Source organism: Apteryx rowi, unplaced genomic scaffold (genome assembly GCF_003343035.1).
Source record: "Apteryx rowi isolate R43461 unplaced genomic scaffold, aptRow1 scaffold_53, whole genome shotgun sequence".
Taxonomy (NCBI): Eukaryota; Metazoa; Chordata; class Aves; order Apterygiformes; family Apterygidae; genus Apteryx; species Apteryx rowi.
In genome coordinates, this window is record NW_020450794.1 from 2362753 (window position 1) to 2378183 (window position 15431).

At 40.5% G+C, this 15431-nt stretch overlaps 1 protein-coding gene across 8 annotated transcripts in view; it reads right to left on the minus strand.

The window, feature by feature from the left end:
* EHBP1 (EH domain binding protein 1) overlaps positions 1–15431 on the minus strand; it is a 222703-nt gene that overhangs the window by 37604 nt on the left and 169668 nt on the right. For 4 of the 8 annotated variants that reach the window (XM_026080724.1, XM_026080722.1, XM_026080730.1 and 1 more), the window contains 5 exons: positions 14219–14366; positions 7311–7427; positions 4498–4625; positions 1688–1829; positions 1431–1537 (listed from right to left, as the gene is read on the minus strand). In XM_026080724.1, the coding sequence (XP_025936509.1) occupies positions 1431–1537; positions 1688–1829; positions 4498–4625; positions 7311–7427; positions 14219–14366 (642 nt within the window). The remainder of the gene's footprint in view (positions 1–1430; positions 1538–1687; positions 1830–4497; positions 4626–7310; positions 7428–14218; positions 14367–15431) is intronic. The other 4 variants (XM_026080725.1, XM_026080728.1, XM_026080727.1 and 1 more) reach the window with 4 other exon arrangements.

Consider the following 15431-nt stretch of genomic DNA (forward strand, 5'->3'; position numbering starts at 1 on the left):
AACTTGTTGCTGCGTAAGAATCACAGATACTTCAACTGGACGTTTTCAATGTTTCTCTGTAAATGTGCCTGAAATTGCCAACTCAGCTTCATATTCATGTGCAAGTTATAATTAATAATAATAATGTCAGCACATTATTGCAAATAAAGACACATTCAAGTGAAGGCTAACAGAATGGCTGAACTCCCAGAACCAGGAATAAGCACAGAACTTCAAATTTGGGGCGTGCAAATTTAAGCATAATATGCCCCCATTAATTCGTTCCTTCTCTTCACACACAAACTAGCCGAGAGTATCAAATCAAATGGAACTCTTTTTCTACCTGTCATAGAGCCAAAAAAACAACAAAACTACCTGAGAGCAGTAAGTGAAGAAAAAAATCAGTCCGGGGAGTTGAGATGCTGTGCAATAAATTGCCTTTCATCAACTCTAATTAATTGAAAATAGTATGAAAACTTCCCTAATGTCAGCATGCATAATTGTTAGCAATTGTTATTATAAGATGAAAAGAAATGCTGCGTCAGGCTGAAATATCCCAAGAGTTCATGTGTATCATCTGCATATATAATGTGAACTTACTGCGCAAGACCTTTCCAGCTCTGCAAAAGTACAACTGTGCTAAAAATAACTGGCAGGTTCCTAAGTTAGATGGTTTAGTGTAGATACGACAGCGGTACAAAATCTCCACTTGGCTCTAGATTGCTTCAGCAAAAACTACAAATGTGTTTAGATAAATCGTGGAGAGCAACAAACAACCACCATCAAAGGTTGGGTTGTGTTTTCAGACAAAAAATTCAGGTTAAAACTTGTTCTTCCTGCTTCTGTCCCGCAGCTGTCCATCAAAACCAGCTTTCTCCCTGCGGTCTATCAAATATTTCCCTCACAAATCAATTTTACACATGATCAGCCCATACCCCTACTGAGCTGAACCTCCCCGTTAATTAAGTGAAGAAATTACCATATATATTATATTAATGCAAACATCATTCAGCTAGTAATTCACGGCTGATCTGGATAATGGAAAGGTTGAACACCCATTAACCCAAGCCAACAAAATGGGTTGGCTGAGAAATTCTAGCAGGTCTCATGTGACTCTTCCCTCTAACTGCAGCTCTGCGGTATCTGCTATTGTAATAATTAAAATCCTCCCGGTAGATCAATACTGGAATCTCTTTATGGGAAGTGCCCTGATGGAAATGTCTCAAGGAAGCTGGGGCTGTGGAACTCTGAAAAATTCATTTTTTTTTATCTGACAATTATCACCACACTGCAGACTAATTCAACAGTGCACCCCTCTCACTCTGCTTTGAATGCACTGGAGATTGACATCTAAAAAAACCTAACATCTCATTTTAACAAATAAAGGCACTATTTCCACATACAGTTTGGAATTATCAGCAATCATGAAACCAGACAAAAAATTAATATACATTAAGCACTTCATCTTCTGATGGCTTCCTCTGAGTCTCAGTTATCGCAGCCTTCTCCTCATTTCCTCTCTTTGTATCTTCCTGTATTGATCTCTGCCTTTTCATCTCTTGAAAAAAGAGGAAAGACATGTAAAATTATTATAAAGCTTGATATTTATGTATTGAAATGTGGACTTACATTATCAGGTTTTAATATATTTATTGTTAAATATTATTAAATCATAAGATGGGAAAACATGTTTTATATTCGCTCCTACCTGGTCTGTTCTCCACATATTGACTGAAAGACTGGAGCTGAGTTTTTCTGACGGTGGAGTCCTTGCCGAACACAACAGGATTTCTAAAACGTTCTGCTGCTTTCTGTAACCGCTCAGCACGATGGTCCTCTGCTCCGTTCTGCTAGAAAAACAGGACACACAACAGTGTCTTTTGTTTCCAAATGTGAAGGCACAAATTGGAAAGGTACGTTTCAACCAGGGAACAGAAGGCAGGGTGTGCAAAGGGAATTTCACAACTCAGACTGCGGCTTATATAGGATGAAAGTATCAGCTGCAGAAAAAAGGAGAAGAGTGATTAACTTTTTTTTTTTTTTTTTTTTAAACGTGTGGTGGTAAGGACTGGCTTTCTGCTGTTTGGGCACCCTCGCACAGGACGACGTATTGCTCAACAGCAAGACCTATTAATTGTCACCAACGTTTGTCGGCGATGCCGATTTTAAATGAAAACCGCTCTTTTGTAACTTTGATTTGTCAAGCATCGTATGTGCTGGTGCCAAGCAGCAGTGTGTACACCCCTGAACATGATCTGTATCATTTTAAAAGCATGTTGCCTTTAGCTGCCCTCCCTCCCTTCGCTCTTCTGCCCGGTAAAGAATTCTATCATTTTGTACAGTCCCACAGACTTGTATGACAAGAAGAACTAGTTTCTAATTTTATGCCCATTGAGATAAACCACTAATGCTGGATGAAGGCTAAAAGGTAGGATTATAATACTACCCCACTGAACTGCATTTCATCAGCTATAACTTTCCAAAGCCAGATTTGTAAGTAAGCCCTTTACAGCTAAGGAAACTACAATTATCTTTTCCAGGGCTTCCTATGTTAATACTGGTAACAAATTCAAATGGGTCTATCAACACGAAATATCCCAGAAGACTGAACCACTGCAGTGTGTGGAAGCTGCAGATACCGAGGGGCTGTGTACCAAACAAATATTTCATTTTATACCTAATCTTTTATTATTTTTATTAAGTGTTTTGAAAGTAAATAGGGAAAGGCTAAGATGCATGACTAATAGCTAAGCCTGCTGAATGCTGAAACTGGTTATCAAAAGCTACCAAGACTTTGCCCTTCCTCTGCATTGAGACAATCAGTAATGAGGGAGTTCTCCAATGGCCTATTCTCTAGCCTCAAGGAGGCCGGGGATACACAATCCTCCAGGGAAGGTAACAGTTTATCCTTTTCCACAAACACAGAATGCCTCATTTATAAACGTGTAAACTGCATTTTATTAAAAAACAAATCCAACTCAATGCCGAGAGCTCCCCGCGAACAGATGGGCACCATACATTCTTCAGAATGCCATTTTCAAACTCTCTGTTCAAAAGACGTACGCGGAGAGAAACTGTTAAGTTGCACCTTTGGCGGGGGTAACTTCAAAAAAAAAAATTAGCTAATGCAGAAAAGCTTTTTTATAAAGAGAAATACCATTCTCAGCAGGTTAGCTGATAGCGAATTGCCCTAATGGAGGTGCCCTGAGTGTCATTTGTCGAATTAAGCTTAAAAAAGTATTGCTCATATTACAAGGATGGTTTTTCAGCTGCAGTAATCGGGCGCTTATGATTTTGGCTAAATAAAAGGCTGTTTCCTGTTATTAGTACAATAACCATCTGACAGTCTAAACTAGAGTCTTTACCAAAATAAACAAACATGGCTAATTTTTTAGGCCTGGCAACATGCTAAAATATCAGTGTGATTAGCCAGCAAATCCCATTTTAAGAAACCTTTTTATGACTAGGGACTTCTGCCACTTTACAAATGTATTCCTCTAAGCCCACTAATTCAGTTAGCCTTTTCAATCCATTGTATTATTCTTGGGCCAGCTTCATTTTGCATTAAATCCACTGCAGAAAGCTAAATTGAACGCAAAAATCAGACTTGATCCAGGCTTCCTTTTGTTCAAAGATAGAGACCGAAAGTCCTCCGCTGCTGCCACACACTTTCATCACCAATTTATAGGAACCGACAGTGTAAGGGAAAAGCAATGAAAGTCATTGTTTTGGGACTTCAAAGCATCTCTGTATCTGGGGAAGGAAATCCTTTCAGTCAGCAGTGCTTTCCCCGCAGACTGCAGGTGGGTGAAAAGTTATACCCAACTGCAAGTGCCCCAGAGCCATAGGGATATTAATGACATACATGGACTATTTAAAAAAAAAAAAAAAAAAAAGCAGTAAGAACACAAGGGGCCTAATTAAGAAAACGAAATGGCAAATTGATTAGCGTGTACCTTATGCGAAAGCAGTGAATGTTAAGAACAGGCAAAACAACCACATGCACCACGTACCCATGGCTTTATTTTTCTCAGAGCTACTCGTTGTCAAGTACCCAAGCATGTATATCTTTAAAATGTAATGTGGCTTAATTTTAGTGGCAAAAAACCAGGGGGTCAGGCTTGGAAGGGAAGCAAAGCCCCAGGAGTCCAATCCTGCTCTCGCTAGAGTCAGCGAGAGCCTCGCTGCTGATTTCATCAGGAGCAGGATAGAGCCCAGGCTTCATTTCCGATTTAAGCGACAAGCTGATCGGGAAAGAACTCAGAGATGATTCTTGCATCTGCTACTATTATGCCAGACAATTACCAGTATCGAGATCAAAAAAATAAATGGAAAATGTGTTGATTAATCAACAGAAAAAGCCTAGTGCACAGCAAAGCATGCAATTGCACTGCCATGAAGATTTTCTGCATTTCTTGCTGTGAAGGATTTGATAAGAAATCATTTTCCTCATCACGAAGTACAAAACAGAAAGCGGAATACACAGGTACTGAGACAAAAGCATTAATCAAAACTTACCTTAATGTCTTGCTCTGAGCTATCAGTTACAGCTTTCTGAGCAGCACTGGAGAGTGAATTTGCCACCTGTGGCTGAGCTTCTAGGAGCTTCTTCAGCTTCAAATCCACCAACTTACTGTTTTGTTCTGCTAAATATGCAAATACCACATACAACAGAGTGAGATGCATTTAAATGCAGAGTCACTACAACAATGTATCAATTTAAAAGGTAGATTTCCTTCCCTTTCCTATCATTTCAAGCTGAAACGTAAAAACTGGAAGAAAAAATGTTTTTTTTGCAGGTCAGGCTGATGTAGATTTATGTAATGTGCGTTACCTGCATAGACGCTTCCTAAGTTTTCTCAAAAAACATATGTTAAAAAAAAAGACAGCACTTGGCTGAACAAGTATGCACTATTAGGTGCTTCAAGACAGTAGATGAAAACATAGAAATGAGACAGTGTTTATATGAATTTACTCCCGACCTGTGCACACCTATACTTTGGTATACAAACACACTTAAAGAGCCATTTATTTTAAGATGACATATAACAATTTATCACATATTACAAGCACTGATAACCCCTTAAGTAGTTTATGAACTACTAATTCATCCTAAGGCTCCTTGGCACAGCTTCTCAGCCTTTAGATTGCAGTATCAAAAGAGCTAGCTTTCTAGTAATATTTTACTAGGAGTTATAGAATAAACTGAAGCCAAGAGGGCCATAAAACACTATAACTCCATCTCAGGGCCAGATGCAAAGTCTGCTGAAGTTCACAGCATTTTTTCCATCAGCTTTCGGGATCTGGATCAGCGCCCAAATATAGAATAGCAGAGAAGTTCACCTCCCCATAATGCTCACGCTGTATGTGAAGGCTGAACGTGTGAACACGTAACGCACCTACACGTACAATTACCCACACATACACACGTACTAATACCAAATTAATACCAAACCGCACGGCAGGTCTGTGAGCTAGCACGGGGAGCGTGGGGAAGAAGGCAGAGCGGCGCTGCAGCAGATGCCCCCAGACACCTCACGCATGCAAAACCACGCGAGAAATCGCCCCGGGAACGCAGCGGCTGCAGCGTCACCTGCGGATGCTATGGGTGCCGTGGGCCGGGCGCAGGAAAGGAGCAGTCGCTACGTTCTCCTGCGGGCACAGCCCGAGTGCTTCGCTGCGAGCGGGTGACTGCTGGCAAGCGTGGGTAGCGGAGCCATGCCTGTTTTGCCGCACGGCTCCTTCCAAGGTTTGGAGCGCTCTGATTAATGTTAGCCAAAACATTTTTGGCACGCCAGCTGCCAAACGATGCCTGCTGCCAGCAGCAGCGGGCTGGGCTGGGCAATGACGAAGGATAGTTTCCCTTTCCTCTGGCACACCCAGCCCGGGTGTCCTTAATTGAGGCTTGCATGTAAGTACATGCACATTCTCGCGGGTTTATACATAAACATCATGTAACAACTATGATATAAGAGGTTCACATTTTATCGGACACATTCACAGCGGCATATGGCAGTATCAACACACAGAGATAGGTGCAATATTTAACACCAGCAACTTGCAGCTAAAAAAAAAAGTTTTCTTGCGATAGATGGAAAGAACTAAGATTCAGTAGGGGATAAATTAATTAACGCAGTCAGTAGCGATCCCAAATGCGAAAAGGCCCTTACACCTTTGTGTTTAATGTCCCCAAGAGACTCAGCCTTCATTAGAACTTGCTATGAATTGGCAGAAATCCACTGAAAACTGTGAACACTGATATGTATCATAGCACTGGAGTGCTTTCGGTATTACTGTCCATCCTCTTCCTCATTCATCTGAGCAACGCTATTCATCCTCCTGGCTAATGTGCAAACTGAACTTCACAAGGATGTCCCCGTTTTTTTTCCCAAATGTCTTCCCAGGGCGGGGACGAAGCGTTGGTAGTGGTTTTGTATCTCTGAGAAGGTATCTCTCAGGAAAAAAAGGCCCACAGAAATAAATGTTGGCAATTCACTGGGGCTATGTGACAGGAATATTCATTTAGCAATTTTCTATTTCTCCTAAAATAAACTAGTATTTATTGGAAAATCATTTGACAGGATTCTGCTCTAAATCAGCTTAAGTCAAATGCTGGAAACACTAAATATATTTTCTTATGTGTTTGGAAATCCCCAAACAAAAAAAAACAAAGGACATGACTCAAAATTTTCCCACTGAGGAAAAGACTAGCTCACTAATGCAACTGAAGGCAAGGAAAGTGGTATACATGTCACTGGCAGGTTAATTTACATGGAGTGAATACTAAATCAAGAGTGTTGGTTTAATACACAAGTTATGCACTTGAGACCCATTGGCACGGGCAGAACCGAGTCAGAGGATGTCAGAAAAAGTTCGCTTTCCCTCCCTCTTTCCCGAGGCTGTCCTGGATGCAGCACACCTCTCCGGGCAGCTGTAGCTCCAGCCAGCTTGCAATGACCCCAAAGCCCTGGCAGCCAGCGCACCGTGCTACCGAGAGATACAGCTGCAGTCCCAGACGCAAGCGCCGGGTCCTCCAGGCAGCCGGGACAGCTCACCCCGGCGGGGCCATCTCGGGGGCTCGGCACCCTTCCCCGGGAAACAGGTAAATCTGCCATTTGGGGGAATACTCGCCGTGTGGCTTATTTTCAGTTTCAACCAAAAGCAAACGTGAAGGCAAAATGTTCAGAAAGAATGAAGGTAAGGGGTAAAAAGATCTGGAAAAGCACAAATTAATAGTTTAAAATTACAAAAGAGAGAAGAAGCACATCAGCACTGACGATGACGGAGTGTTAGTCATGCAAAATACACAAAATAGCCATTATTTAAATTACCCGTTGAATCAAGGTCATTTTCTAGGTTAGTAAGCTCATCTCCACCTCCAGTAAGAGAGCATTCAGGAACCTCCTCGTTAGTATCTATCTCAATATTATCCTCATCCTCATCCTCATCTGTAGGAACATACAGCATGAAGGTTAGTATTTTCTTATGTACATGCATGTACATCATTAAAAACATGAATGCTTTAGAGAAAGAACTAAGCAGTTACAATAAAAAATGCAAATCGTTAAATAAGTCTGGAAGGAGCTTTCACTCTGTCCGCTCACGGACTGATCTTTAAACTGACGCAATTCGATATCCATGCAGGGGGCTCTGCTGGAGACCCTGGCACAAGAAAGGTAGAGCCTGGCCCCAGCGGTGCCTTTTCTCCGGGCTGAACGTCTGGCTAACTCTGAAAAGCACACGTGCTTTTCCTTACCACTCCAAGCGGAATGATTTCCCCCAGGATGCCGGCAAGGCACAGCGGGAGACGGGTGCCGCAGTTGGCGGATGGCAGGTTTGGAGTGGTTCTGGCCAGCGCAAGGACCCGGGAGCTAGGGAGGTCCCCAGGCAGGACAAAACGCTCGCTCTTCCTTTGCGCCAGACACCGGCTCGCGGAGCAGCCAGCACGGCGCTTTGCGGAGGCACCAGGCTCTCCCACCGCTCCTATTTTTCTTGAGAAGGAAAACCCATCGGGCGCACGCTGGGCTCGGCTGCGGCGAAGCACGCTCACAGGCTGCCGCCTTACTGCCCCACTCTGAATCAGGACTGTGTGTAGGCTATGTACATTTTAAATAAAATAATAATTGTAATTACCCTTTATATTTTTACGGGATCTTTCTACTGAGTTTCTCAGAGCGGCTTAAGAATATCACTTGTAAATTGGCCCCATAATGTTTTGTGAAGCTGGCGATTACTATTATTATAATTAGGATGATGATGTGGGTAAATTAAGGCACAGAAAGAGTAAGTGACCTGAGGAAGATCAACTGGTAAGTGCTGAATCGTGAAGGAGATCACAGAAAAAGTCCTGACTCACATTTTCAATATAAAGAAACAATGAAATTAAATGACATCCATAAAAGCTTGATTAATACTTTCAAAACATGCAGTTGCATTGTATTTATATGTTTTCAGTCTCACATCAAGTGATATCTACTCTTGTTCAGACTTACAGGCACATTTTTTTCCCATGTATGTGTGCATGGGTGTAAAAATGACTAAAGAGATGGCTAGAGTATGCCAGGAGAAGGAATACACATATATATTTACTGAAAGGAACTTTAAAGACCTGCATGATAGGAATAAATGCTATTTATAATTGCAGGACTTTTGTACATTCCAACCCCATTTAAACTAAAAGGATCCTAAATATAGTAACTAGAAACCATAATCCCGGACACCAGAAGCCTGAGGAAATTTGGACCTGGATCAGCACTTAACACTCGCTGTCCGTCCTTGGAATACCCTGAACTTCACCCCCAGACCAGGAGCCTGCACTTCGCATCCACGCTGCTGACGCACAGGTTATACAGTTGCTTTTTTTGTTTCCCTATTTATCTCCACAGTCCCTATAATTCCCACTTCAGGGGTCTATTTGGTGGTGGGTATTTTTTTTTTCCTAGTTGTTTGTCCTTTCTTCCTCAAGTCCTCTGCACCTAACCGATGCCCTTAGTGGAGCTCGGCTGGGAGGGAGGCAGGGGAACGAAGCAGAAGGGGCATCAGGAAGCAGGAGAGGCACAGCGTAGAAAGCAGACTCTGGAGAAAGGCGGGAGACAAAGAAAGAGGGACCCAGCAGTGGGAGAGGGAAATCAAAGCCACCTCATGCCTAGAGGCAGCAAATGACTTCCCAAAGCACCCAAACTGTTCGAAGGCAGCTAGCAAGGTCAGCTAGCAACTAGCGGCATCCAGCAAGTGCTCATAGTGTCAAACCATCTAAACGAGATGACGGGGTTTAAGACTGCCGGATACTAAGGGAATGCTAAGATTAGATTATTTGATTTTCTTTAATTTAATTTAATACAGTGAGATGAAATCAAAGGCACTGGCTTTGACACCACCATTTTAGACAGCAAAAGAGATGGGAATGTTGAAGACACTTGTCCCTTGTGTCAGAAAATGACCTGACCTCATATTTCATTTAAAGTTGGCAGGTCTTAAAGCTGAATATGATTATCACGACATTTACACTCTATAAGGAACTGTCAATTACAAGCATTCTTTGTAAGGAATTTCAAAAGTTTTCAAATATTTTTCAAAATTGACAGATCCTTTGTTCTAAACTACTCTAATTTTCTTCAAGTCCAGTGTTCTTCTACTGTAATAAAAATGGAAGCATGTTTTGGAAGCATGTTCCAACATGACAATGCAATTATAAACGATAAAAGGAATAACATGATGAAGAGATAACAGGTATCTTTTATGAAAAGAACAAATTATTAGTGAGAAAAACCTAAAGCACTTGGTCTAGAACCATGGGCCATATTTAGAAGAGTACTAAAAAAATGCTTCCTTGAAAAGATATGCAAATATGGATCCTAGAAAGAGAGCAAACTCTGATCGTATTGTGAACAAAAGAACAAAATTAAAGATGCATAATTAGGTCAACAACTAAACAGCATTGGCCATTATCTATAGAGCCATAAGTCTCAACCGAAGAGAGAATGACACAGGTCAAAATAAGAATTTTTTGGAACTATGTGGACCTGCCAGAACATTGGTGGAAAAAAGATCCAAAGCAATTTTACAGCTAATATATCCTACTACTTTTTAGACTGAGCTCAATCCTTAAAATTTGCAGTTAAACTGATACTCTCTTAAACTGGTTTAGGCATGTCTGTGTACAAAGGAATTGCACCGGACTATCTCAATTTCTAGACAAAGCTAGAAAGGAACAATTTTCCTAAGGAGGTAAGGCACCTCCTTATGTGGGCTGGATCACATTAGTGGGAGAAGCACATATAAGCTGCCACTGCTGTAGCATAAACAGTGCTGGTTCTGCAGGGAAGAAGATGTCTCCAGCCTCCACGACTGTCTCCGGGACATCCTTCAAGCTTGTGCATATTTATATATTAAGTTTATTTACTTTCAGGTACAGAGTTCACTTTTAGGCTGCAGGATGTGGCTAAGAGAATCTGACCAGCAGTAAAGAAAGCAAAGGTGGGGAATGGAAGAAACGTAGAGTCAAAATGCTGGTTCACGCGTACAAGAAACCAGATGTCAGGACAAGAAAGGGCAGCGGTAACTGCCAACAGATAGAATATTGCCTGTTAAAAATACGAAACTGAGGACTTAACTCCAACTTAGTGGGAGACTAAGTATGGTGAATAAGCCTGTGCATTCTCCACAAATCATCCCACAGAAGTAAAATCTTTAATGTAAACAGCAAGCTTTACTAAGTATAGAAGGGTAACGTAATGCCAGCTAGCTCTCTGGGTAGGTTTCTGAACTGCAGGACCTTTCTGTCTTTCCAGCTTTTGTCACTGATTCCAGCATTTTTTTTAACATTTTTTTTTGGTCCTATGGCACATTTGGATGCTTCTTTTTCTGCATTTTTCCCTCCCTGCTCTTCTAACGTCTCTCTTTTGTTCCATGCTTGTGTTCCTTCTCTTTTCTCTTCCCAGTTTTGCCTATTTTGGGCGCTTTTCTCACCAAAGCCTCTTAACACTAGGCTTGTGTTACCCCCTGTCCTCCCCATTGTGGCCTGCCTCCCTCTGCTGCTTACTCGCCACCTCCAGATACCGGTCACTTCCTCCCAAACATGTCACCTCAAATAAAGGATGGAGACGTGCCAGAGAGGGAAGAAAGCACACTACCCAAATCCCAGAAGAGTAGAGGGGTGTCCCGCAGTGCAGGGACAATACCTAGATAAGATGCCAATTCCTTTGACCCACTGCTGCTGGGAAAACGGAGGGTTATTTGGATTCCTATCTTGATACTGTCCCTGGACCCATCTCAAGGCATCCGCTTATCAGCCCAAAGCTAGTAGGACATCTAATAAATTTGAAGCTGCCATCCTGAACCCTCTGGCTGTTGGCAGAAAGAAGTATTTTGTGTCTCACATGCCAAATCACCTCCTGAAAAAGACTGGATTCTCTAGCAAAGGATGCAGCTTGTCCAGGAAAGTTTCTCTTTGCCATAGGCATTTGAGTTTCTCAGACCATGATTAAATAAAGCCTTTTAACAGAGGATGTAGCCTCAGTGCCAAAACACAAAACTCTCAGTATGCATATTTCTATTTCAATAGAAACATTGAAAGAGAGCAGATCTTCACCAGCAATAGTGAGCAAGAAATTAGTCTTTAAAAACTCCAAAATCCCAAAGCTGAAATATCATTTTTTTCTGGAAGAACTGAATTGAGGGAGAGAAAAATGATTTGGTACATTCCTTTTTTGTAAATTAAAATGTAGCTATCAATGCAGAAGAAGAGGTTAATGAAACACAATGGCCAAGAGAGCTCAGAAGACACAAGATATTACTATAAGCTTGTCTCTGGGAACTGTATAGGGAATATATGACTACAGAGAACAGCAGAACAACTACATGTGAATGCAACTGGGGTAATATTCAAAATGTAGTCATAAAGAGGAAACACTGTCTGTTAAATCCTAAGTTTTGTTGGAAATCAAGAACTGAAAAAGCAAACCAGAAACAATTATAATTTATTTGGATTATAAAGTGTTGGTGTCATTCACAGAACTATTCCATTTGATAAGAATGAATTTCTTGAGAAGAGATGTGGTGTGGCATCTGAAATTACAAACAGTGTGGTGGAAATATGTGGAAGATTGACCATAAAGAAAGCTTTTTGAGAATGAATGAGTACAAGGAAGTGCTGTAATATGCACATCGACAGGAAAAGAGCACAGAGGAGTAAAAGCAGACAGGGAATGAAAATTGGAAGTCCAACAGAAGTCCAGATAACTTGGACAAACTACTGCATGAACAAAGAAAAACTCATGCAGAAAATACAAACCAAGGAGATAATGCCAAAGTCAAAAAGCAGTGACGTTGTTATATGAGACAAAACCCAACAGGTATAATGGTGAAAACTTCAAACAACTCGTTGTTGATATTCATACTGTCTCCCCCTTTAAGGACACTGAAACTCTGAGTGCATATGCAGTCAACTTATATACACTTCTATATGGATGATATATCCATGCATTGGCTGCAGAGAGCAGCAGGAAGCAGAGCTTGGGTCTGTCTACACGCAGACACTCGGATGTACCGAAAGAGGGACAGAATCTGCCTAAAATCACACGTATGCTACGGAGCAATGGAATGAGATAGCAGGCAGCATTTGGAAGAGTTGCATCAAGTTTTACTGCAGTGATGACAGGGTGGGAGACTACTGAAGAAATGGCATGATGAGTTTGTTTAGAGAAATTAGAGAAACTGGTGAGGGAGTCCCCCTGAAAGCAATAATCCCCAAAGTTTGCCCATGTTTTTTGTTATCTAGGCTAAAGAACCTGAACCCCCGTCAACACAGGGAGTAAAATATTCTCCTTAATGGGAGATGAACAGTTCAAGACTGTTTGCACAAGTATTGAATGGGGAATAACAAACAGTGGAGAGGGATGAAGAACATCATAGTATACTTAATATACAAGGACTGTGCCATTTCACTCCCACAGCCTGTCCAGCTCAACAGGTAACTTTAAGTACTCCATGGCTGGTAGCCACCGAACTTGGCCCATGGGCTTTAAGACATTGGTAAAACCTCAGATGTGATATACTCTTACGTGATTAGCACAGATGTTTGGAATTGGGAAAGCCCTGGAAACCACTACCAATATCCCTTCCCTTTTTCTTCTCTTTTTAAGTAGTTTGCAGTTGTACCTTCTGGCTTGAGCACACGCTGAAACAATATATTTGTCAGTTTAGAGAACTTTTATAAAGTCTTACTCCCCATCAATGATTTAATTTACCTATTTATTAAGAAGCAAGAGCTATGCTGGCAAGCTTGATTTACTGGGTAGAGAGAGGAAAATTGAAGACCAGACCCAAAGAGAGACATAAAACAAACTGCTTTTCTCTTTGGCATTACAGGAAATGTAGGATTTTAGAATGCAATAAGAACATATTTAAACATATAACGTATGTATAAAATATATATAGTAGAGAAGAAAAAAAAATCTCATTGCTGAACCTACATGTGCTGCAAATATAAAGCTGGATTTCCCTGACTCTCTGGTTTACAATTACATGTTAGTATGAGAAACACAATTTCCTATTAGAATATGTAGGAGACACTAAAAGAGCAAGAAGCCTGTACTGAAATGTGTGTTCAGTACCCATTTGAGTTTGAGTGACACTACATTACTCCTGCTCATAGCATTGGCAGGTATATGAATTTTAATGACATTTCAAAGTCAGTTTAATAATATTATAGCAATATTACAACTCAAAACCTGTAAAGGCAAGTGGTATGTCAAAAAACTGCCATTTAAAATCAAAAGGTTATTGCTCCCACCTCCCATGTGCCTTCTTTAAAATAGTCTTTTGAACACATTTAATAAAAAATAAAGTTCTTAAGTATTTCTAATGTTTTTTTCCCCCAAATATTATGTCCCTACTCCTACATAAAATATACATTGGAGGGACTGTAACCAACCATCAGGAAATTCTGAAAATCAGGGGTAATGGCAAATCTGTAAATAACAGGCCCATACAAGTGACTGCTTCACATAAATGTCACTTCCTTGCAATCACATATACCCTTTTCTTTTAATTGCTGGAAATTAAGTGATACAACCCTGATTTGGAAAACTTATCTATGGCCAGTCTTTTGATATGTGCACCTGATGCACAACAATTACCTACACCGCCGGTTTGAAGTGTGAATAAAAGTGATACCCAGAAAGGTCTTCTCTGGTTTCTAGGTTGCCATAGGAATAAGATACGATGTTCCTTAACTCACCTCCAGATGCCTTTGACCTTTCTTTCAACTTTTCTGCAGCCATTTCAGTGTAGCTAGGAAGTTCTGACATCTTCACTCCAGATCGAGCTTCTGCTATTAGCTGACGAGCTCGCTCTCTCAGCTGCCGACGCCGCTCTTCATCTTGCTGCTAAGATATATTGAACAGTTGCCAACTCAGTAATTGACAGAAATGCAATTTCATTCTCAATCTGATCATCATGATAGTAACTGGTTTACAGCATGGTGCTTGGCCCACATTATAAATAGGATGCTCCGTATCAGTTGGGTGTCACACCACAATTTTTAAAGACATCCACGGATCAGATTTTCTTTTTTTAAAGCGTTCCCCAAATTATTATTGCATTAGAAAATTTTTTGCAATTTAAAGCATCTATAAACTATGTTCTATAAAAACAGGCTGACTAAAATGATTCTCAGAAACTTTTGGTTCAAAGTAGTAGCTACCAAAAGTTTTACTGTGGCTATAAAAATGGTTTTAGCAAATTGAATTACTAGTTTGAGTAGCGTTCTACTATAGCTGAAATGAGACGCCAGATGCTGCTCTTGGTTATTCCATTAACCAAGGTGACTTCAAAGTGTAAAACAACATCCAAAGTGAGGTATAGAGAGGAATCTAATCCTTGGACTTCAACGGATAAATCTTCTTAAATAAAAAAGAAACTATTGAAAATTAATGAAAGAACAATAGATTCCAGAGAAAAAAAGACTTTTCCTCACTATAAAATGCACTACTACTGTGGGTTTGGTCATTAATTAAAAAGATCCTATGATTTATTCTGGGAATCATCCCAGAGAGTGCTGGCCTACTAAAACCTGTAACTATGTTAGGATATTAATATTTCAGTCATATAAATGAACAAAAATTTATTGCATGAAATTTTGGACAACACTAATATGCCACAACTAAAAACAAGGATAAAAGGATGCATTCAAGCATATCTACAAAAATATATTAAACCATAATGGAAACACAAATTCAGTTTTAGTCTTAAAAATTTGAGTTTTTCAAAGTTAGGGAAAAGTTTACATGACTGTTTCCCCCCTGCCCCAATATTACAAATACTCACAGATGCAACAAAGGCGGCATCTGGCTTTAAGTCAAATTCGTCTATAACTTCGTATTATTGAAATAACGTACAGGACAAAAACAAAGATATTTGCGGTTGACCTTAACTAAGTGGAATATAGCAAA